The sequence below is a fragment of the Folsomia candida genome, unplaced genomic scaffold (assembly GCF_002217175.1).
Source record: "Folsomia candida strain VU population unplaced genomic scaffold, ASM221717v1 Fcan01_Sc003, whole genome shotgun sequence".
In the NCBI taxonomy this organism is placed as follows: domain Eukaryota; kingdom Metazoa; phylum Arthropoda; class Collembola; order Entomobryomorpha; family Isotomidae; genus Folsomia; species Folsomia candida.
In genome coordinates, this window is record NW_019091195.1 from 404,891 (window position 1) to 427,998 (window position 23,108).

General features: G+C 37.4%; 5 protein-coding genes across 5 annotated transcripts; 3 read left to right on the forward strand and 2 right to left on the reverse strand.

Moving 5' to 3' along the window:
• Positions 1–303: 303 nt before the first annotated feature.
• LOC118435044 (pickpocket protein 28-like) lies at positions 304–2,276 on the reverse strand. The gene is made up of 6 exons (XM_035850116.1): positions 2,137–2,276; positions 1,933–2,068; positions 1,779–1,856; positions 1,551–1,701; positions 1,377–1,486; positions 304–1,299 (listed from the first exon to the last, which is right to left on the reverse strand). Exons 1-6 carry the CDS (start codon positions 2,197–2,199, stop codon positions 980–982), a joined length of 858 nt encoding a protein of 285 aa, XP_035706009.1. The 5' UTR covers positions 2,200–2,276; the 3' UTR covers positions 304–979.
• Positions 2,277–13,454: 11,178 nt separating this feature from the next.
• LOC110846054 (meiotically up-regulated gene 157 protein) lies at positions 13,455–15,500 on the forward strand. The gene is made up of 4 exons (XM_022092666.2): positions 13,455–13,735; positions 13,793–13,864; positions 13,931–14,984; positions 15,062–15,500. The coding sequence occupies exons 1-4, from the start codon at positions 13,528–13,530 to the stop codon at positions 15,183–15,185; spliced, it is 1,458 nt and encodes a 485-aa protein (XP_021948358.1). The 5' UTR covers positions 13,455–13,527; the 3' UTR covers positions 15,186–15,500.
• Positions 15,501–16,033: 533 nt separating this feature from the next.
• Positions 16,034–18,400, forward strand: LOC110846571 (esterase E4). Its single transcript, XM_022093368.2, has 7 exons — positions 16,034–16,292; positions 16,379–16,516; positions 16,595–17,084; positions 17,154–17,378; positions 17,450–17,764; positions 17,841–17,985; positions 18,059–18,400. Exons 1-7 carry the CDS (start codon positions 16,101–16,103, stop codon positions 18,240–18,242), a joined length of 1,689 nt encoding a protein of 562 aa, XP_021949060.1. The 5' UTR covers positions 16,034–16,100; the 3' UTR covers positions 18,243–18,400.
• An 827-nt stretch (positions 18,401–19,227) lies between these two features.
• LOC110847482 (high affinity nerve growth factor receptor) lies at positions 19,228–21,063 on the forward strand. Its single transcript, XM_022094433.2, has 6 exons — positions 19,228–19,545; positions 19,717–19,878; positions 19,963–20,054; positions 20,118–20,306; positions 20,388–20,567; positions 20,642–21,063. The coding sequence occupies exons 1-6, from the start codon at positions 19,431–19,433 to the stop codon at positions 20,810–20,812; spliced, it is 909 nt and encodes a 302-aa protein (XP_021950125.1). The 5' UTR covers positions 19,228–19,430; the 3' UTR covers positions 20,813–21,063.
• Positions 21,064–21,151: 88 nt separating this feature from the next.
• Positions 21,152–22,456, reverse strand: LOC110847483. The gene is made up of 3 exons (XM_022094434.2): positions 21,588–22,456; positions 21,439–21,521; positions 21,152–21,365 (listed from the first exon to the last, which is right to left on the reverse strand). Exons 1-3 carry the CDS (start codon positions 22,237–22,239, stop codon positions 21,303–21,305), a joined length of 798 nt encoding a protein of 265 aa, XP_021950126.1. The 5' UTR covers positions 22,240–22,456; the 3' UTR covers positions 21,152–21,302.
• Positions 22,457–23,108: the final 652 nt, after the last annotated feature.

The window sequence follows — 23,108 nt, forward strand, 5'->3', positions numbered from 1 at the left end:
GTACAAATTACAGACTAAACTGGCGTATTTTCCCCACTGATAAACTATGTTTTTGGTTGGTGCATATTTATAAATATGTACATCATCTTCTGTACTACGGTGTACATAGGTTTGAAGTTTTATCAAAAATTGGACAAACAGGGATTCCTACCTTGACTGGGTTCTATGAAACCATGCGGAGAGAAAAATGTGCATGTTCTGATCATATCTTCACATTTAAGAGGTACTTGAATCCGCAGAATCATATTTTTCGAGACATTGTATCACATTTCATTATGCGCTGTTTTATTTCATGTTATTCTATTATGTACATTACTACGTATCACTTAGCTTTGCCAGCACATTCATTTTAATGACTCTTTTAGTTAAACCTGGTTAAACCTTAATTAGTTTTCTCATTTGAAAATTTGCAGCCGCTGCAGGTTGTACCGGCCGAAAAGGCATTTCGAAATTGTGCCACATCGATCAATATTGATCTTCAACACTAACATATAAAAACCCGAGACCAAAAAAGACCTTTTCAATTAGCCTATGCCGAATTTACGCATCGATCTAGTCGAAATCGAGGACCGAATCCAGAGCCACATAAATAAGTACATATATATTTAGATACATGTGTATTACTTACAATTATCATGCGTAAATGCAGACGATCAAATGAAAATTGCAGAACTAAAAATTTATAAATTTTATGTAAATATCTATGCATACATATGTATCCATCATATAAGTTAAAATTATACGATTCTATGTGTATGTATTGATTTGTGTAATGTGTAGTTTACAAAACCTAACACATAAATATTAACAGAGTACGTATAATATATATCAACAGAAAAACTAATTTCACTATAGCGAACTGCATATCGTATTATTCCGTAAACAAATATTTACAAGTACATTAATATTTTCGAGTTAAATTTTTCAAAAAAGTTCCCCAAGATTGCTTTAAATTATTCTTCACAAATACTTTCTGTCCTCAATACCGGCGGCTCATAATGCTATCATGCCCCTTTGGATGTACACGATTTCCTTGCATTGTTGGTCCAAACATGGAATATTGGTTTTTGAACCATGGAACTTGATTTGCATTTGGCATCTCGCCGTAGTAATTTTTTGGGGATGGTGCATAAAATGAGCGGTCATTTCGCAATATGGTGCCAGGGCTTTGATTTTGTGGGTTAACTTTCGACTTTTTGGAAAATATTTGAGCAATCTTCCAAAACAGAAGGTTAATCGGTTCGACGGCACTGATCACAGAAAGGCCAAGAAATAGACCAAGAATTCCCCCAATGTGTGCTGTGGTCACAAGAAACAGTTATGATGATAAATATTTGCAACTTAAATCATTGAGTACACATGTAGTTCAATTTTACCGAAAAAGTCGTTGGAATCGTACATATTTTTCCTAACCCTCGAGTAGACATTATCCGACCCAAAAAATACGTGAACAATTGATGCATTCGGACGAACAAAGTTATCCGGACTGAAGTAAAAATTAGGATTTAAGGAATATTACGAACAGCGTTATCTTTTACATATTTATTTACGTATTTCCTTCGTCCTCCTCGTCCAGCTCTACACGTATTGTGAAATCTTCCCTCAGTCGCAGAGACGATAACTGAGCAATGTACTCAATTTTATTGCAGGTCGGTTTACAATGTGGGCAAATTATCTCCGTTCCTACTTTGGATACATTTCCTGAAAATTCATAACCCGTAAAAAATGTTAAGAAAATTCTCAGGTCTCAATTTTCATATATAAGTAATTATGCCTACCCATCACGTGTCTTGCACATTTGAAAGCTGGTCCTTCACAATAAGTCACATTTTCGAAATCGACTGATGAAAACTTTACTGAAAGTAAAACAAAATGATTCCTTTTAATGTATTTTAAGTCATTCATGATATGTTTGTGATGTATGTGACATACACGCGAGGTCAAACCGGATACAATTGCAACCTTTCGCAATTTCTTCGGATAGACATTGGTCCAAACAGTTTGAAGCTGTGTAAAAGTTGAACGACTCCAGTCGGTGTTCGTCAGAGAAGTAACATTTCCGACGTTCCTAACAATAGTTAAAAAAAATTAATAATTCAGATGCCGCCTGAGGATCTAGTACTAAACGCTGCTTACAACATGCATAGCTCGGATGTCTTTCTCCGACTTGGTCACTTCTGCTTGAAGACTTAGGAACATTTCTGAATTTGGGGCAATTGCTACTCCAGATTCTGCGACGTGCGGCACCTCGATTAGCGAATGTGTGAGTACCTGAAGTTGGGAAGATCAATGTTACTGACAAGGGACACTCACGACCTGTCGTTTGAGTCCAGGGTACCCACAATGTTTTTCAGAATCTACTAGGACCCCAGATGAAGGATCCATTCATATTTCCGTGTAAAACTCGTATTTGGCGTCGTGCCGTGGCGCCAAAGTTGCCAAATTTGAATGTTTTTATTTTTGAAACCGCTATAACTTTTGAAATCCTGGACGGATTTTCAAAATATTTGGCAAACATCACAAGGAGTTAAACTTTCGTATCCAATCAAATTTTTTGAAAAGTTGTCGCTTTTAACTTTTCGCAAAATTTCGTAATTTTCTTTGAAATGGGGGTTCGTCGAAAAATGCTAAAAATATCTCAAAAATTATAATTTTTGTATTTTTATTTTTTTCTCTAAAAGTTCGACCTTTTTGATCATTTTAAGCATAAAATTTTGAAAATCAGACATAAACTGCAAAAGTTATGGGGGTTTGAAATTGGTCTAAAATGCAAATTTTTAAGTTTGGCGCCACGCTATGGCGCCAAATATGAGTTTTACACGGAAATATGAATGAATCCTTCATCTGGGGTCCTAGTAGATTCTAAAAAACACTAGTCTCTTAAGCCCGCAATGCGGGCTCTAAGCAAAAACATTTTATTCAGTTTTTGCGATACAAATGCCTCCTGAATAATTGTTAAACATTTATATTCACACAGAGCAAAGGAGCGTGAACTTGATTGTCACGTTGTATAGCACCATGTTTAATATGTTGAGTTCGTCACGTCACGATTCTAACTGGTATGACCACGGAAAACGTGCCGTCACAACTCTATGGGTGTGACCAAGAAAAACGTTCAGTCACGACTCTATGGGTGTTACCAAGAATAACGTTCGGTTACGAATCTAAAGGGTGTGACCACGAAAAACGTTCAGTCACGACTCTAAAGGGGGCAACCACGAAAAACGTTCAGTCATGACTCTAAACGGTGCGACCACGAAAAACGTTCAGTCACGACTCTATAGGTGTGGCAACGAAAAACGTTGAGTCACGACTCTAAAGGGGGTGACCACCAAAAACGTTCAGTCACGACTCTATGGGTGTGGCCACGAAAAACGTTCGGTCACGACTTTAAACGGCGCGACAACGAAAAACGTTGAGTCACGACTCTATGGGTGTGGCAACGAAAAACGTTCAGTGACGACTCCAGGGTGTGCCCGGCGTTCAAGCGTAGTCGATTCCAGGGAGTGTTTAATTGTTCTAACGTTTGAAATACGTGTCGGCACTTGAAGCGTAAGCCCGCCCTCTATCGCTGAAAAGCAACCAACGTCCGGTAGTTGGCGCTGGTAGGTAATTAAAATTAGTAAGGCACGGGTCAAGTGTCAACCATAGCGTGGGGTCACAGGTCAAGTGTCAACCCTTGGGGGTGGGCCGCGGTAAAATATTAAGTCTAGTGGGTGTGCCCAGGTCACAGGTCAAGTGTCAAGTCTTGTGGGTGTGCCCAGGTCACAGGTCACATGTCAAGTCTAGTGGGTGTGCCCAGGTCACAGGTCAAGTCTAGTGGGTGTGCCCAGGTCACAGGTCACATGTCAAGTCTTGTGGGTGTGCCCAGGTCACAGGTCACATGTCAAGTCTAGTGGGTGTGCCCAGGTCACAGGTCAAGTCTAGTGGGTGTGCCCAGGTCACAGGTCACATGTCAAGTCTAGTGGGTGTGCCCAGGTCACAGGTCAAATGTCAAGTCTAGTGGGTGTGCCCAGATCACAGGTCAAATGTCAAGTCTAGTGGGTGTGCCCAGGTCACAGGTCAAATGTCAAGTCTATTGGGTGTGCCCAGGTCACAGGTCAAGTCTAGTGGGTGTGCCCAGGTCACAGGTCAAATGTCAAGTCTAGTGGGTGTGCCCAGGTCACAGGTCAAATGTCAAGTCTATTGGGTGTGCCCAGGTCACAGGTCAAGTCTAGTGGGTGTGCCCAGGTCACAGGTCAAATGTCAAGTCTATTGGGTGTGCCCAGGTCACAGGTCAAGTCTAGTGGGTGTGCCCAGGTCACAGGTCAAATGTCAAGTCTAGTGGGTGTGCCCAGGTCACAGGTCAAATGTCAAGTCTATTGGGTGTGCCCAGGTCACAGGTCAAGTCTAGTGGGTGTGCCCAGGTCACAGGCCAAATGTCAAGTAAAGGGTGTGTTTCGTTGTTCTCGTGTTCGTCAACGTTTTTGGAACGTTTTGATACTTTAGCGAAAAACGCCCTCTAGAAAAGAAAAATGCAACATAGTGTCCAAACTGCCGCTAGGTGACGTTAGCTTGGACAATGTGAGACACGTGTGTAATCAAGCGCCAAGTTCAACTGGTAACACACACACACACACACACACACCACTGCACAATTCTTGGTTCTGATAGTGGGTATCCTGGACTCAAACGACAGGTCGTGAGTGTCCCTTGTGAGTAATTCACGCAGTTCCTGCTCAAATCCTATGTAACCAGCCAAAAATCCGTAACTTACAAATACCGATTTTAAAAAAATGTTACAAGTATTTGCAACGAAAATCAGGTTATAAATCCTTTTCAAACCTCCACAGGAATATTTTATGTAAAATTTGTAAGCGGTGTAAATATAGTTTAACAAAAGTTGCATATTTTATGATGGATTACAATGACTTTTTGAATTGTTATCTTAGCACAGAATGTTTAACTTGAGTGCATACCCTGAAACCAAAGGCGTCATGATTTGAGCAAAAGTACTCGTCCGCATCTGTATTTACGAGAAATGAAAGCCCCGAAGTTTGTCCGGCCTTCTTTTGAAACTTCACATATTTTTGGTATCCTTTATTCGTGTGGTGATTCGTTTCAAGCAGATTGTCCAGATTGAATGATTCCCAAAACCGTGTATCAGCCTCGTTCATCGGAGATCTTAAAAAGTTTGTCCTGTACAGATTTATGTAGGCGTGAAACACTTTTACAATTAGTAATTGATAATAACGAGGAGCGTTGCACATTCGTTTTGGACGCCCCTAGTACACTGACCTCCGTTAAGATGAAATTTTTAGCAATTTTTCGTTTAAAGCAGTGGTTTGTAAATATTTTCGTTTGAGTTATTTTCCTTAGAATGTGTAGAGACAGAAAGAGCTTAAGAACCATTTATGCATACGCATTAATTTGGTTTATCCGAGAGTTTGAAAAATTGGCTAAGGTGCATATGCCTATTCAAATTCTAACAGAAGTGAGATTGCAGGCATTTACCTCCTATTTTTAAACCGTAGTTCCTTGACATACATATTTTTCTTGGTCAGGAGTTAAATGCAAGTGCATATATATTTATCACGATTTTAGAGCAAAATTTCTTACAACAAATGCCAACGCTGTTGGGACGAAAAAATGTGGTGAATTTCAAAACTTGGATCCCAAGGCAGTGCTTCTAACTGCACTTTCTTCGTCTAAACGAATGCACAATGATCCTCGACCTCAACAATAGATTTGATTTTTCAATAGCTTAATTACTCATTTCTCAAAAGATAACCTCTCGGCACTGAATTAAACGTGCAACAAAGACCCATATCAGTCATAACAGGTTTGAAAATATCTTGACAAGTGGTGGCGTTCGGCTTCCTGCCCTCCCAAAGACATAATGGGATCATATCCGAACATGACTGAAATGACTGCAGAAAAATCAAAGTTTATGTAAAAAGTTTAAATGAAGCTTTCCATGGTAAAAATTATCACGTGGATTGGTTACATACCGTTGTGAACTGCAGCATGACATCATCCGAGAATTTGGTGGATGCTAAAATTCCAGTATGATTTCCACACCCGATGCCAAGTCTCTCGCAGGCATTGATCGTGGTTTCGTTGAGAGAGTAGTTGAAGTAAGTGGAGAAAGTGTTGCTCAAGCTGCAAACGTGGTCCAGTTGTCGTAAGACTAATTTTGCCATGGATACTTTTTCCGGGTCGTGTGAGGTGACGTCTCTATATGAGAAAATTTTGGTTACAAGCTTCTGCCATTGGAATGTGTCAGATTAATTGTAAGCTTACAACTTGCAAGGAATATTGGATGCAACTTATATTTTGATACGAATTAAATTATCTTGTGTAACAAATTTTATAAGTTGTTCCAACCTTAGATACATGTCCACGGAGGATTTCTTGAAACGATTTGAGCTGCAAACGGTTACTGCAGGAAATGGGACATCCATCACGGATGTCTGAGAAGGTTGAAATGAAACAATGATTGGGCTGGCGTTCCATTTTTCAATGATGCCATAAATCAAATATGCGGATGCGCCCAGAGAGGTGAGCAGAGTTATTAGCCAGCATATTCTGGAAGGAAAATTTAAGGATTTTTTATATGTGTTCGATATGTCTAAGTTCATGATGTAAATACCTTTCAATGTGTGGTCTTTTTCTCTGTGACAAATACTTGAGGCCATGAATTGTCGAATCTCTCAAAAATCTGAGACAAAGAGAATTTTCAGTATGATTTTGAGCATTGAAATGCATTGCTCAAGTTAAGATCTCGAGTAAGCTATGCTAGTTAAATTATGCAAATATGTATTTTTGTTAACTTTACAAGCTTCAAGTTCGAATAATGCCAAATAAATCTTGTATTCACAAACTCATGTATGGATACGCATATAAATATGTAAACCTGGATTAAGCGTATTGAAGTGATGAATAATTTAGCACTATTATAATTACAAATGGCAGAGAATTAATTGATAAGCCTAACCAAATAAGCAACGTGGAACATAATCAGATATCGATTTATTTTCACCTAAAAACATGCACACATTTGAGGAGGAATCGTATAACTAACAAAAATTTATGCATAAACTTCGATGTCATATCTTTATGAATTTATATTTGCATGAAATTGTGTACCATTGGTCAAATAGAGTTCGCTACATTATTAATCCGTTCGTATTGAGAAGGTGAATATCGATAGAAAAATTGCGCAAATGAAATAATGAGACATTTTAGCTTGATTATTGTATCCTCGTAAATCCGCATGTTCTCGATTAATCATGGATTAAAAGCATCAATTTATTAAACATAAAAAATATTAATTAAGGTCAATTGGACTTGCTTAAATTCCTAAATAAATTAGACGAATACACGTTCAATCTGCCATAACCAAATGCATAATTTGGAAAATTGGCTTCATCAATTCCACCACACCTTTGTCCCAATCCTTGGATACCATATTTTTCTGCTCCACTAATTAAAACGTCCCGAACTTTGTCGAAATTCCTGACCAGTTTTGCATCCATGGACATTAGAAGAGCAATGGCTCCAGCAACATGCGGCGCAGACATACTTGTTCCGGAAAGTGTCTCATAGGACGTGTCCCCATAACTGGACGCCGAGAGGATACCAACTCCTGGTGCAATAAGATCTGGTTTAATCCCCTTAGTTCCCCCATTAATGGCTGGACCTCTGCTGGAGAAGTCGGCAAGTTGGTCGTCATAATTGCTAGCTCCGACTGTAATAATGTCGTCACTATCTCCTGGAGAGGTCAAACTACTGCAAAACTTTCCCCTATTTCCGGCTGATTTTACCGGAATTATTCCCGCAGTTTTCCATGCTTTCAACACCTCGTCGTACCAGTTTCCTGAACCATATCCCCAGCTCAAACTCACGACGTGTGGTGCCTTGCTGCAGTTCTGGTTCGTCCCATTGGAGAGGGTAGGGCACAAGATAAATTGACCGCAAGCAAGAGCGTCATCTTCAAAGCAATCACCTCCTGCACAGACCTAACGGTATTGAAAATTCTTAACTACAGTGTATCAAACAATTGAGTTACAACAACAGACTGTTGTCAACAGTTAACAACGATTTCCGTTTATTTAGTAACGATATGATGTCGTGTACTTAGAGGTTCTAAACTCCGCACGCATTTGTATAAACTCAGCCGAATAATTCCGCGTCGCCGATTTTTAAGGTCGCCGAAATTCAAATGTCAGAATTTTTTAGCAATTCGAAATGAAAGCTAAAAAATAAAACTCCCTGGATATTTTTTTTGAACTTTCTAATATATACTAGATCTACGAAATAATGGATCACTTGGTATTTTAGTAGCCACGTGCTCAAAAATAGGTTTCAAAACCTGTAATTTTTGTCGGATACTACAAACATTGCTGACGTTAGGTATCCACGAAGAAAGGAGACCTTAATTCATTCTCCACCTTGTATTTAGTCTTTTTCGTCGTGCCCGCCATTAATGCTTTCCCGGAAGACTTTGCAACTTGATTGTTAATTTTCTCCCTCCGCACCAAAAATTTTCTTTAAGTATTGACTGTTTCACAAAGCTGGGGGTATGCCTTCTAACATATAGCCCAATTTTTGTTATTGAGCGAAGATGAGGGTCATATGCGAGGTTTTTATTTTTCAACATCAAACTGAACTTTTTTTCGATTTCTTACTTGATAGTTGTTGGATTATGGATTGGTCCAAGGTCGGTCCAAAAAATGAGGTTTTATATTTTATGATACTCTATAATGAAAGGAATAAGACGGTCTATCTTACATTTCCGAAAATAAACCTGTGAGTCCTCACAGCCCATGTGAACTGAGGGGTCTGAAACATGCCCAAATTGACCCAATGCCAGCCAAAGCTGAGATTTTTTGTGAAATTTCGAAAAACATTTTAATTTCTCTTCGGTTTTCAATTGTGAGATATATTTCCCATGAAAAAATTGCCTTCCCGGAGTTTTGGTAACGTTTTTAAGGACGTACGACTCGTGAATGACCAACTTTTTTGGTGAAATTTTGTCGTAAAGCTTCGGAGGTCGTGCGATTACCATTTTTCTTCAGCTCCCGTATGTTTTCCTGGAGATTTCTTTGCATACGCTTTGACCCCCATTTTATAGGCATTAATATGATACACGTGGTTTGTATTAATCTTTGACTTCGTGGCCGCATAAGGTACCGACGTGGATGGATAATTTTCAAAAAATGATTCAATCGTTTTTAACTTTTGAGGGGTCAACATGATGGTTTTTTCAAATCGTGGTTATTTGAAGTTGACATTTTCGGATTCTCCATACTTTTGTATGTATGTGTTAATTTTTGTACGGCCACACCCGTCTCTGATGAAATGTAGCCAAGTCTTCTTCGAGTCTCTGTCACTCAAATTTTGGCACTTACGAAAAACTCATTTCGCGAGTTCTTCGCTTTGAAGTGGTGTACGAAATTTGTTTTTCATTGAAAACTTCTGAAATTTTGGGGGCCCGTGGTTAGACATGTTTAGCATATTCTGCAAAAATTTCAGATTCCGAAACTTAGTTTTGACGATTTCGCTACTAAAGTAAAAAGTGATCCATTATTTCGTAGATTCTCCTTATTTTACTGGAAACTGCTAGGTCTTACGAAGAAAATGAGCTATCGTACGACAGTGTACGATGTTTTTGAGGCCCACAGAAATTTTTCGCAAAAAACGTTTTTGATGCCTAAAATCGCGACCGAGGCGAATTTCGAAATATAAAATATACTGAAATATACAAAAGCATAGGTATATGCACTTTCTATATGCTTTTGCATGTTTCAATTCTTTTAATTTCGCTGTGGTCGTGATTTTAGGCCTCAAAAACTTTTTGGCGAAAAATTCCTGTCAAGTTAATTAAATTATGCGCTCTGACTTGATACGGAAAATGCATTTGCTTAAAAAGAACTCCGATTGGCGACATTTGTTAATGTCTGGTAGTCAGTGGTAGTGTTATCGAACTATTTTCACTTCCTAGAGAAAATATTCAGTTTTTACTACGTTGCACCGCTCCCAGAAATAAAATTATGAAAAACAGTATCGCTTTAGAAATGACTGAAGTTGCACAGTTACTTTTAATCCTAACCATTTATGACTATCGTCTCAATAATTCCCAATTCGAAGATCGAAATAGGGGGAGAATATTAACTCGCTATGAAATTTCTCTAAATTTCGTGAGGAATTAGGCGTCAATTTTGGAATCACCATGAACTAGATTGAGACAACGATTAATATAAAGAGGCCAACATAATTTTTATTTGACAATTTCTACAGGCGATTCCGCAGAATTTTCGCATACTTTAGTAGCTGGATAATAAATTTGGCGGCCCCTTGACAGATACATATGAGACTTTTTTCTAGCCAAATTTTGTTGAAATATAATTTTTGGCACATATTTATTTGTTATATTTCAAGAAAATAAAAAAAATCAGCTTTTAGGTAGAAAAGGTTTCACCTCTGTCAAGGGGCCCCCATATTGATTTCTAAGCTACTACCTACGTATAGTTTGCGAAAATTTTACAGAATGGCATGCAAAAATTGCTAGAACCCCAAGAAACCACCTTCCAAGATTACATATTAACAATCCACAATGGAAATGACTCGGTTACGATTATAACCTGAATCGAAGATATATATTTGAGTCTACCACTGACTGGTTATCAATTTATAATTGACCAGTGAGAAATTTATTCCAAATTTATTCCAAAAATAATCGTAACCTAATTACCTTCAACATATATCCATAAATACTCAACTAACTACTTGTGGTTCCCCAAACTATTTCTTATGCGAGTACTTAATAATGATTTATCCGAAGTATCAGTGAATTTATTTTTCGAAATTCGTTGGCCAAACTTAAGTATAGCAATATGTACACCACGCCGCACCCGGGGGCCCCCGCGCAGCGGGGGCCTATGTCACACCTACCCCACATACCCTATTTATCCGCCACTGAGTTAACATTATTTCTGCGAATGCCCCATAAATAAATGTAATAATATGTAACTTTAATTGTCAAAATAATTTATATGAATAGTTATATTTATGTATAAATAGTTTCCTTATTTTCATTCCGTGCATGCATCATGAAAATCTAAGGTTCCTTCCGGTAAAAATTTTCAGTATTTCTCCATTTGTATCACTATGTATGTATTAAAATGTTAATAAATACGTGAACACTTATAGTTTCATGGTTGTAATCAGGATATCAGATTCGCAATTAAATACATTTTACTGCGCAGGTGCATCAACTGCTTATATATGTACCTGGTAGTCACATTTATGTAGATTCACATTGACATGTATTTAGTACTCACAAATTAAATATCAATAATTGTAAATACGTATTTAATTCAAAATTACAGATACTTAGAAGAGTGACATTACTCATTTTCAGACTTAAATAATATTCACATTTTATCTTGTCAATTAAATCGCACTATCATTAGTCGGCCAGAATTGCCGTGTACATAATCAACTTGTGTATCACCGTGGTATCACCATATATGTATGCACGTGCATTACATGCCTACATAAAGAATTATTTTACCTGCACAAATATGTGACATAATCAATGCTACGAAAAATTAATTAATTCAGGAATAAGACATTTTGCATACATATATATGTGCCTGTGTCATACATACTAATTTGTTTTATAAGCCAAATTATTGATGACTTTATTCTACTGGATAAAAATTTCGATGCAGTAACATAAACATGAGGTATGAAAAATGAAAACATTGAGGTAGTTCATATTGTCCTTGGTAAGCTCGCAAACAACGTGAAATTCGCAAACTTATAAATCTTTACAAAGTTTTACATAAGGAAAATCGGTTTACTACATATTTAGCATTTGCATGCTTATGTATGTATTCAAATCAATGACATCTTTCATATCGAAATGATTTGCAAGCTAATTTTACAGAGTTTACAATGTTATCAAGGTATGAATTGCCTCAATATGCTGGCTAAATGCATGTATATGTATTAATCGATTCGAAATTGGGTTGCGATTAAGAACGAGTTTAAGAATAAATTAGATTTTCTATTCCTGCTGGAAGTGGTTACAAGTAGTCATTCGCTTTGGATTACTGGAAGTATGTTTGCACTGGATTATCATACCATTTTTATTGTGACCTACACACATACATTACAAGCAGGGTATTCCGACCCAGGGTTTTATTGGGTTGGGTTTTTTGGGTTTTAATGGGTTTTAATGGGTTGTTAACGAATAAAACCCATTGGGTTTTACCATGTTAAATGGGTTTTATTTGGGTTTTAATGGGTTTTATTCGGGTTTTAATGGGTTTTAACTGTGTTTCAGCTTAAAACTATATTCTAAAAGCTGAAAACAGCTGTCGTACGTTAGACGAAGTTGTTTCATGGCAGCTAAGCAGTTTATTTGATTAATACTGTAAGTTTTAAAAACCAGGAATAAATCAGCGAGTGCCATTACAAGTTTCTAGTGACAAAAATATTTAAAAATAATAATTTCGGAACGAGGTATGTTTAAGTGAGCATACATAATTTAATTACATTTAATTTACATTTTGCTGTCATAATTAATACTTTTTTCCCGAATACTTCCTCTCATCTCAGCGAATAAATTAAACAAAATACTGTAGTATTTTTTTAATTTATAAAGTTTTTTAAAATGTTTCAAGGCGATCTTAATTATCACCTCTGGAAAAATCGAGTACTTATGGACAGCGAAGTACTTTATTGTGAGCAAAAGAAGTGTGTCTGTAAAAAGCACTTATTATATTCTCGATCATAATACATACGTACTTTCATTGTTCATAAGTACTCGATTTTTTCCAGAATTGATAATACACGTTAAGATCGCATTGAAATATTAAATTTTAAAAACTTTTAAACTTGGATTTCATTATGATGAGAGGAAGTATTCGAGAAAGAGGTAATATATATTCTCATAAAGTATTAAACTATGATCAGTTAAACAGGACTATTTCGAAACGGATACAAATTCTAACATGGACAAGTAGGATTTGCATATTAATTGAAATTGGATTGCAATAGTAGTGAAAATTGTTGTTCAATGTATTACTTATGTAAAACCTAATAAAACCCAATAAAACCCATAAAACCCATTAAAACCCAAAAAACCCATTAAACCCCATTAAAACCCCTGGGTCGTTACTTTTTGATTAAAACCCTGGGTTTTTCCGAACCCTGATTACAAGGAATAAATGACGAGTTTAATGTGCTAGCTTGTATTTCATATGATTTACACAGATTGTTGGAATAATGCTGACTTATTTTATCATCTTTACATCATCTGGACATGACAATTTGGATGTGCTCTTTACTTGATGGATCGCTTCTTCACACTTTGTCGATTATTTATCCCACAAATAAATCCTTATCAAACTAAACTTCATGATATTTGTCAAATGATACCGTTATCACCTACTCAAGTCTTGTCCAGCCCGCAATGTCTCTTAATCTAATTCACACCTATGTAAAACAGAGTAACAAGTATTCCACGAAAAGAGAATGGCGAACTTTAAGATCTTATTTGTCTGCATTTTAGCATTTGTTCATCTTGTTGTAGGCCAATCTGAAGTTCCTGATGCCAGACCACCCCCATCGGAACGGTTGTACAATAGTTCCACCATAGAAAATGTCATTCTCGACGTTTCTTCCAGAATTGGCGATCCCACAATCAGACAAATATTTCAAAATTGTTTGCCAAGCACGTTGGGTAAGTTCATATTAAATATAAATAAAGACTTGTCAATTTTATTTAAAATTTCTTCAGACACGACTGTTTTATGGACTCGATCACGCAGCGCTGAATTTCCCATCCCATACACCTACATCATCACTGGAGGTATTTGGAAACATTAGTTTACACATAAAACGTAGTCACAAATCACAATTTTTCCTTACTTAATAGACATTCAAGGTATGTGGCTACGCGACAGTACGTATCAAGTCAACCCGTACGTTCCATATGCGAGAAATGATTCAGAACTTCGCGAATTAATCCTCGGATTAATCAACACGCAGGCCGAGATGATTTTATCTTATCCATTCGCCAACGCCTATTTTCCCCTCGAACACTGGCAGGCGGAGATAGATCTACCCCCCCACAGTGCCGCAGAAAACGACACCGTACACCCGCCCCCCGACCTGACCAAAGTATTCGAAGCTAAATTCGAAGTAGACAGTTTAGCCTCGTTTTTATACTTGACGAAATATTTTTACGAGGAAACTGGCAATACTGAATTCTTGGATAACCCATTTTGGAAAAATGCTACTGAACTCGTCATTCAAACATTTCGTGACTTACAGGCCGGAACTTTAGAAGTGTTGGATAATGAGCCATACAAATTTACTAGACCAACCCGAACGCAAACAGAGACCCAAAATTTATACGGATTAGGAAACCCGTCAAAAACTTGCGGTTTGATTCGCTCCTTCTTCCGTCCTTCAGACGATTCTACAATATTTCAATATTTGATCCCATCCAACGCCATGGCGGTCGTGGGCTTGCGTGGGGTCGCCCAGATTTTAAATGATGTCGGCAGATTCCCAGAATTAGCGAATGAACTGAGTCTTTTAGCGACACAAGTGCACGTCGCAATTACCAGACATGGAATCGTCCAACATCCACAGTTTGGACAAGTTTACGCGTATGAGGTTGACTGCTACGGGTCACATTTGTTCATGGACGATGCCAACTTTCCATCGCTCTTATCTCTCCCTAAATTCGGTTTTGTGGAGAAAGATGATCCAATTTATCTGAATACGAGGCAATACATTTTGTCCCCTGATTGGAATCCTTATTACGCACGAGGCCTCTACGGTGGCGTCGGTTCACCACACACTGGACTTCAACAAACTTGGCATATGGCCGTTTGCATGCAAGGAATGACCAGTTTGGACGAGGTGGAGATGTCAAGAATGTTATGGACTGTAAGAAATACGACTGCTGGAACCGGCTTCATGTAAGTCGTCGTTGTAATTACGTACATAAACCTTAAATTGTCAATTATAAAATTGCATATTTATTGATTTAATGCAGGCATGAAAGCTATGATGTAAACGATCCATCCGAGTTCACGAGAGATTGGTTTGCCTGGGCGAACACAGTGTTGGGGGATTTTATTCTCTACTTGGACAAAGAGTATCCTCACCTTCTCCTCTGACGCGGTTCTGATATAACGAATAATGACATAATGTCCAAATGGCATCCAAATTGTTACCAAGTAAATTATTATGGAAACTGTTTTCAAGAAAAGTATAGTTTGTCGATTTTTTTCATTTTTCAGCAATCAAACCTGCATTGTTTAACGACCGTTTTGTATAAATGCATTCAAGCATTGAGAATCTAATACTTCCATAATCAAAAAACATAAATTATTACGTATAAATATTTTCCCTAACGAAACAAAGATAAACTTGAGCTAATTTTAAGTCTAACCATAATACAAAAATTACTTATATTGTCGCGAAGAAGTACTGTATTTGCATAGAGAGTATTTATGTAGAATGAGGCCCCACTTTGGTGTTTGCAAAAATCTGCATGCAAATCAACATTATCAAAAATGCTTTTTACATAGCAAGTCATCATATAGCACTATAAATTGATACGGTGAAGATACCCCGACCATCCAGCACCATCCAAGCACTGAATAAAACAAGTGCATGCTTGTCTAATTTCTTTCGAAGTTCAATTAAACCATGATTCAACTTGTCATGAACTTGTCCAGCACAGGTTCAACCAGCACACGCAATAATAATATGTATTTATGTACACGTGAATTTTGCACGCTGCAAAAACCACTCTAGCCGAGTAAATAGAAATAAATGCGCTGTGTTAACGAGCATTCCCAATAACCTTGGTCATACAACACCGGCAAAAAATGCATATTGACATGCCAGTCTTTTCTTATTCTCATTTTCTTTCGTCCAACTTCAAGTTCAGTCCTGTTCCAATGATGATGCTATTAAGATGTGCAAATCCATGAATCTCAGCGATATATAAAGCATGACGCTTGATCCCGGTCTCAGTTCATACCCGACTTTAGATTGAGTTGCATAAACTTCTAAAAACTAGAGAAATGAATTTTCGAACATTTTTTATCTGTCTTGTTTTCGTTGTGGGTGCAGCGGTCACTCCAACCTTGGCTGAGGAACCTTTGCTTGAATTAGGGGATGGATTAGTTCAAGGTTCTACCGAAAATTCGAGAGGTGGTAGAGTATTCTATCAATTCAAGGGAATTCCGTTCGGAAAAATTGGTGAGAGATTCCAGGTGCGTAGCGTAAACTCATATGTATTTACTTAATTTATAAATTAATTAAGAGAAATTTTATTAACTTTTTATTACTAAACGTGTAGGCATCCGTCCCTGCTGATAAATGGTCAAATGTCTTTAATGCGACTGCTTTTGGCCCAGTCTGCGCCCAATTTGACTGCATGAATGGAAAATACACTGGAGAAGAGGAATGTCTAAACTTGAATGTTTTCACTCCAAAGGTTTTTTTATATTTCTAACGATTTATATCTCAACAACTAATTTCAAAATTTAATAATCAGTAAAATTGCAAATTCCAGTTACCCCAATCTGGCCATCCAACGAAACTGTACCCAGTCGTCGTCCTTCTTCACTTGGGCAACCACTTTTTCGGTTCGTCACAACAATACAATCCGCATTACTTGATGGACCAAGATATCATCCTGGTCACGCCAAACAGTCGCCTTGGCCTGTTCGGTTATTTGAACACTGGAGATAAAAATGCTCCTGGAAACATGGGACTTCGGGATCAAAGCCTCGCCTTGAAATGGGTTCAGAGGAATATTCACAAATTTTCTGGAGACTGGGAGAGGGTCACGTTAATGGGGGCAGACTCTGGCGGAGCAGATGTCCTTTTCCACCTCATGAATCCGGAGGACAAAGGGCTATTTCATCGCGCAGTTGTTATGAGCAGTACAATTAATTCATGCACATTCGTAAAAGATCCAGCAGCTCAGGCTAAAAAGATGGCCGAGCAGGTTGGATGTCCAAATAGTTCGAAATCGGACGAGTTTGTGAAATGCTTGAAAAGTAAGTTTTCCCAAAAAAATACATATATCTGTTCTCATAATTATCTGAATTATTTGTAAAAATTTACAGAAATGGGACCACTTGAGATTCTCAAAAAAATGAAAGTTCCAACCGGTGACATGACAGATTTCTCGGCGATGGAGGATTTTGCAATGTTTGGTCCATCAGTAGATGGAAAAGGTGGAATTCTTCCAAAGCATCCGTTCGAAATTATAAAAAGTGGAAAGGTCCCGAACAACGTGCCATTAATTATTGGTACTACCGCCTTGGATGGGATAGACCCTGCAACTGCCAGTAAGGTTTCCGTAATATACTAACAAACAAGCAAATAAATAAAATTTAAATTGCACGATTCTTATTTGCAGTGTTTCTCAATGATACGGCCTTTTATAACAAAATGATAAAAAATTGGACCGAGTATGGCCCTCTAATTCTTGACTTTAAAGACGCCAAAAATTCCGTTGGAATGGCAAACCAAGTTTTTGACTTTTACTCCAAGAATGGAACCCTTTCCAACGAAGGCTTCGCTGACATGTTCACCGACAAGTATTTCGAATACTTTTTGAAATTTATTCTGAAGAGTTGGGACGGCGTTGTCCCAATGTACGTGTACCGATTCAACCACACAGAGACGCATAATCGGGCAGTGGACATTATTGGGTACCATAATATGCCTAAAGGTGAGTTTATAGAGCGGATTATTACCTAAATCAGTAGTGTATAAGATGGACTATAATATTTTTCTCGAATTCATAGGTCCAGGACATTGGGATGATCTCCAATACTTGTTTAACATGTCAAACTCGTTCATGATCCCAGTAACGAATGAAGACTCAGCACCAGTTGAGTACATCTTGTCCAAAGGAATGGTTCGAATGTGGACTTCATTTTTTGAAGATGGGTGAGCAAAATATATTATATCTGCTAAGCTAATTATGTGCAATTTCCAGAGCTTAACTTTATCATTTTTCCAGGAAACCAAGCACACCTTGGGGAGAAGGGAAGGAATGGGAGCAGTTCCATTTTGATGCAACTCAACCCAACAAAGTTTATGAGGTGGATGTCATGCCTAAAATGGTGAAAAATACGGAAGTTTTCCAAAAGCGAATGGCATTTTGGGATACCATTTACGAAAACGATCTGACAAAGTCAATCTAATTCGAGGAGTTTATAATGTGAAATTTATGCCTTCATACAAATTCTCAATACTAGGTGCAACTTTTATTTCTCTTTTGCTGCTATTCTAACATGGATAAATTTAGTGAATTAAGCTTAATGTGCATTCAAAAAATAAAAATTGAAGATTTTTAAACTGATAAGTTTTTTCATAAGTCCTCGTCAATTTTTTACCACAGAAGATACCAAAACGAATGAATTGTTCATTGCACTCTGATTGATGCTTCCAGTGAATAAAATTAAGGCCAAGATGGATACCATACCTGATGAAGAAATAACGATTTTATTCTTGTCGTGAGAATATTATGTACTTGCACATTTCTATCTGTGGGTTGCTTGTCTGAAAGGTGAAACGTTTAGATTCCAGCAACACACGTTAAACTCATCAGATAAATTCATTTCAGGTTTGCAAGAAGACCTAGACAGAATAATCATAATAAATATTAAGGAGAAGTGGATATTAATTTAAGGACCAAATTATTTCCGTGTATTTATATACTAATTTAATAATATGCATACTAACTTATTTATAAATATGTTGTGCACATGCATATGCACGGCAACATCTTCCATTCATTGTATGTATGAATTTAGGCAGTACAAATACGTGTGCACGGATGTTTGTATCTACGTCAAAGGTACTGTATACGTACATATATTTGTATGTACGCTACAGAGTTTGAAACGATATAAATTCTCAAACAGGATAGCAGAGGTATAGAGTTATCAAATCATGCAAAAAGGTCCAAATTGAGATGGTGACAGGCTGCCAGGGGCGTACATACAAGATCAGTTTTATAGAGGTGACCCTATAAAGTTTTACAGGTGTACAGTTGTATTTATATGCAAGTACATATGCATGTAGATTAGTTTGTATTTTAACTTATGTGGGAAATATTCCATTCAGATTAAATCTTGTCAATTCTTTCCAATTTTAATAATTTCTCCTCATTCCTCTAAACCAGTACATAAACACAACACTAATCTGGTCCTGTAAATCTGACTTCACTATCATCTTATTTACATACATCTCGCCAGTCTCACAAATCCTACAATAATTATCGAAACAAGTTCGTTTAAGATTGACAGTCATACAAGTCAAAGAATCGTTTCACAATTTTAGTCGTAGTTGCTCAGTGAAGCTGAGAATAACATTTCAGTTCAATAATCATGTCGAACTATAATAATTACTATCTTAAAAATAACGGTTTGACCCAGATTTCTGCAGCAAATATAAATTGCATGCACAAGTTGGGGGAAGGGGCGTTTGGAAAAGTGTTCAAAGGTGAGTGAAAATAATGCTTTCACCAATACTTGCATATTATAGTTACAACCCGGATGGTAATATGTACATCCACAGCTTCACTACATAATAGCCTAGATATGCATGTAATTGTGTGCACTAAATCTAGACTGTTGTGACTAATTATGCACACTAACTCCTCTAAATTTACAGGAAAATGGATTCGACGCAAGAACGGACAATCTTACTTTACCGACATCGCCATTAAAATTATGAACTATCAAGTAGAAGAGGATGACGCGTGGAAGGAGGCATACCGAATGAGCCAACTAAACCATCAAAACATTCTGTATCTTTACGGTATCTGTAACCCATGTAAGAAACTAATCATGAATTAATAAGTTTCTGATCTGTATGGATAAAGGCTATAATTTTTAAAACAAAACATTTTCTTTACAGCCGGTTTTACTGTTCCTTGGATGATTATGGAATACATGCCCGGTGGCGACTTGCTACACTACTTGCTAACTCATCGAGGAGGTCTGCCATTGGTAGGATGTGTTAAAATGACATCGCATAACAATAATTATACTTAAATTTTGAATTTTCTGCAGACCTGGATGATGAAGATTGCGTTTGGCGTCGCTTGTGGTATGGAATACCTTCACGACAATGCAGGTCAATACCATGGCGATCTTGCTGCTCGGAACTGCCTCCTTGGACTGAACACAACCGTAAAGATTGGAGACTTTGGGAAATTTCAAAGCAACTACGAATCAGATTACTACCAAATGTACCCAGATGTATGCACTGATAAAACAATATAGTTTATTTTCCTGAAATTAAGTGAACGTGAATTTAACATTTCAATTGTACCACGGCAGGGAATGAGTCAGGACCTAATGCCAATGCCGTTACGATGGATGCCAAGAGAGAACGTACCCTTGTCAAAGTGGGCCAAGCCAAAGTTTAACTATGCGGGGGATGTTTGGTCATATGGCGTTCTTTTGTTTGAAATCTGGACCAGAGGATGGCTCCCATTTAATGGGCTTGGTAACACAGAAGTAATTGAAATACATATTACGGGAGAAGGAGCTGGTAATATTTGTAATTAAGGGCTTTGGTTTAATGCACACAGGTAGTTTGCTCACTTCATCAAGGAGAAAATCCATCCTACTATAAGGACGTGAATGCCTATTGCGTCATTAAAGCTGTCATTGATGCTTGTTGGAATCAAAATCCAAATGACCGACCAAGTTTTCAAGATATAAGAATTAATTTGGTAGAAAAGGCTGGACATTTGATCTGAAATTTTGGATGCAGTTTACTTACTTTAATGGGCGTTTCTTAAATAAGTCATCATACACCAATTCAATTGATGTGAAATGTAATGTTCTTTTTGCGTGTAACTCAACGTTAGTTTTTTTTCATGAATCCTACATATAAACGGCATACTACATACATACATAGATCATAAACTTAAATGCAAAATTTGATTACCCATTTAAATGTGTATGCTGTAGCTTATGAATTTAAATTAAATTTACGATTCATGTTCAACATTTTCCGAATTACGACTCCCATCTTATGCATACATCTATCGTGCATCATGCATGCATACAAATTAAAAAAAATACGGACGTTAAAATTTTCATCAGATACAATTTATTGAAACATCAGACTTACATAATATGCGCATCAAGTACAAGTCAATTTTCCTACTTCAGGTAAATCAGGTAATCAAAGTACTACAAAGGACTGGACATTTTCTTCCCACAAAATCATTAGTTTGACTCTTCTCAGTCTTCTCCCTCATTGACAGGTTGTGCATCTTGGATTATCTGCTGCTCTTGTTGCACAATCTAAAAATTGCAATTGTAATTAGCACACGCAATCTTTAAAGTAAAGTTAAAAAACAATCCTGCTAACCCATACCTGACCAACTGGCCCTTGTTTGATCTCCTCAACAATTTTCTCCCCACATGACACGGCCGTGCTTTCACTCTGCCACTCGTTTACTAATGCAGAAGATATTATTGTTAAAAATCAAGTATTACCATAATACATGTTAAATATTTGTTTACAAATGAGGGAGAAATCAACCAGGACGACGACCACTGTTGCCCCCACGGCGACCCATTTCAGCGTCTCATTCACCGTATGTGACGTTGCCGAGTTTAAAACTTTGTAAAATTGACCCCCCGTCTTGTAATAAGCCACCTTTATGAGGAGATTCATATTCAGCAAGAACATTCTGACCATGAGGGCGTGGACTTGGACAAGTTTGGCGGCGTGGGATAGAATCCGCAATTCATTTAAGGGGCCTCCAATCCCTACCATTTGGAGAAGTAGGGTTGGATCGGCAAATGACAAGGCTTTGATTCGCTTCAAGTCTGTAGTGTCGCCGGTTGATGTATTCGACAGCTTGCTGTACTCTTGGACTTGCGAGAGGAAGACGGAACTTTGTTTACTTATGACGAAATCCGTCGCCACGTTGATCCCAACGCCTAAAAGTGTCCCAGCACTGCCGACAGCAACACATGACAACATGGAGATTCCCCCCTTGGTAAAAGGAGCCGCCATCAAAGTTATGGCACCAATTCCCCCTATAACCGTTGCCGTCGTCTTGATGAGACAACATTTGAAATGGTAATCGTTTAAATGATGGATTTGATGGACAAGACTGGAACAGAGTTCGGTCGTGGTATTTTGCACACTGGAGAGAACGTACGCCATTGTGATATGATTTAATTGTTTAATTAAAGTGTGTGTATATGTAATAGAAATAAATAATTATTGACTAGATAATTATTTATTTATTATTTGTAGAGGAAAGAAGGTAAATATTCAATGTTCCATGATGTGAATTACATAAAGCCGGCTGAGATATTTATGGGTGAGAGTGCCGGGCCTTATTTTGGTTATTTTGAGACATTTGATACATACGTAGGCGTAGGTAGTCGTAACATCGCAATAGATATATTGCGATGATATATATTTGTATGCTATTGGTTAGTTAATATCAAGCAAATTTTAAATTTCCGAAAATCAACTTGCAAACACAGAATACTAAATAAAAACTTGTCTGTATAAATTATACAATTATATATATATTCTAATATATAACTGGCGTCATTATGACACCGACCAATTCATGGTCGGTGTCAAGTAAAGTAGGGGATGTAACTCACGTTCTATGAATGTGCATTCATAGAACGTGAGTGACACTCCACTCTACACCCCACTCAAATTTTAACACAATCTTCTCCTCCATCCTTGTCAAACATACCAACAAAGAATTAAAGCTTCACCATGAAGTTGCTCCTCATTCTTATTGCCAAAAGGGACATACAATAGTTCAGGGGTCAAAGTCAAACGCACTTAGCATAGGCCTGATATTGAGATGATTATAACAATATGCATGTATGCACGTAATGTACATATTTACATACGCTTGTATGTAAATCACTCTGTGTATCTAGGAGCATGAAATGAATATTATGAAATGCGACGGAAAATTTGTGGAGCTATTTATCGAGCATACATGTGTAAACATGCATTTAGATGGGAGACATTCAAATGCATAAATTGTATCTCAGGAAATG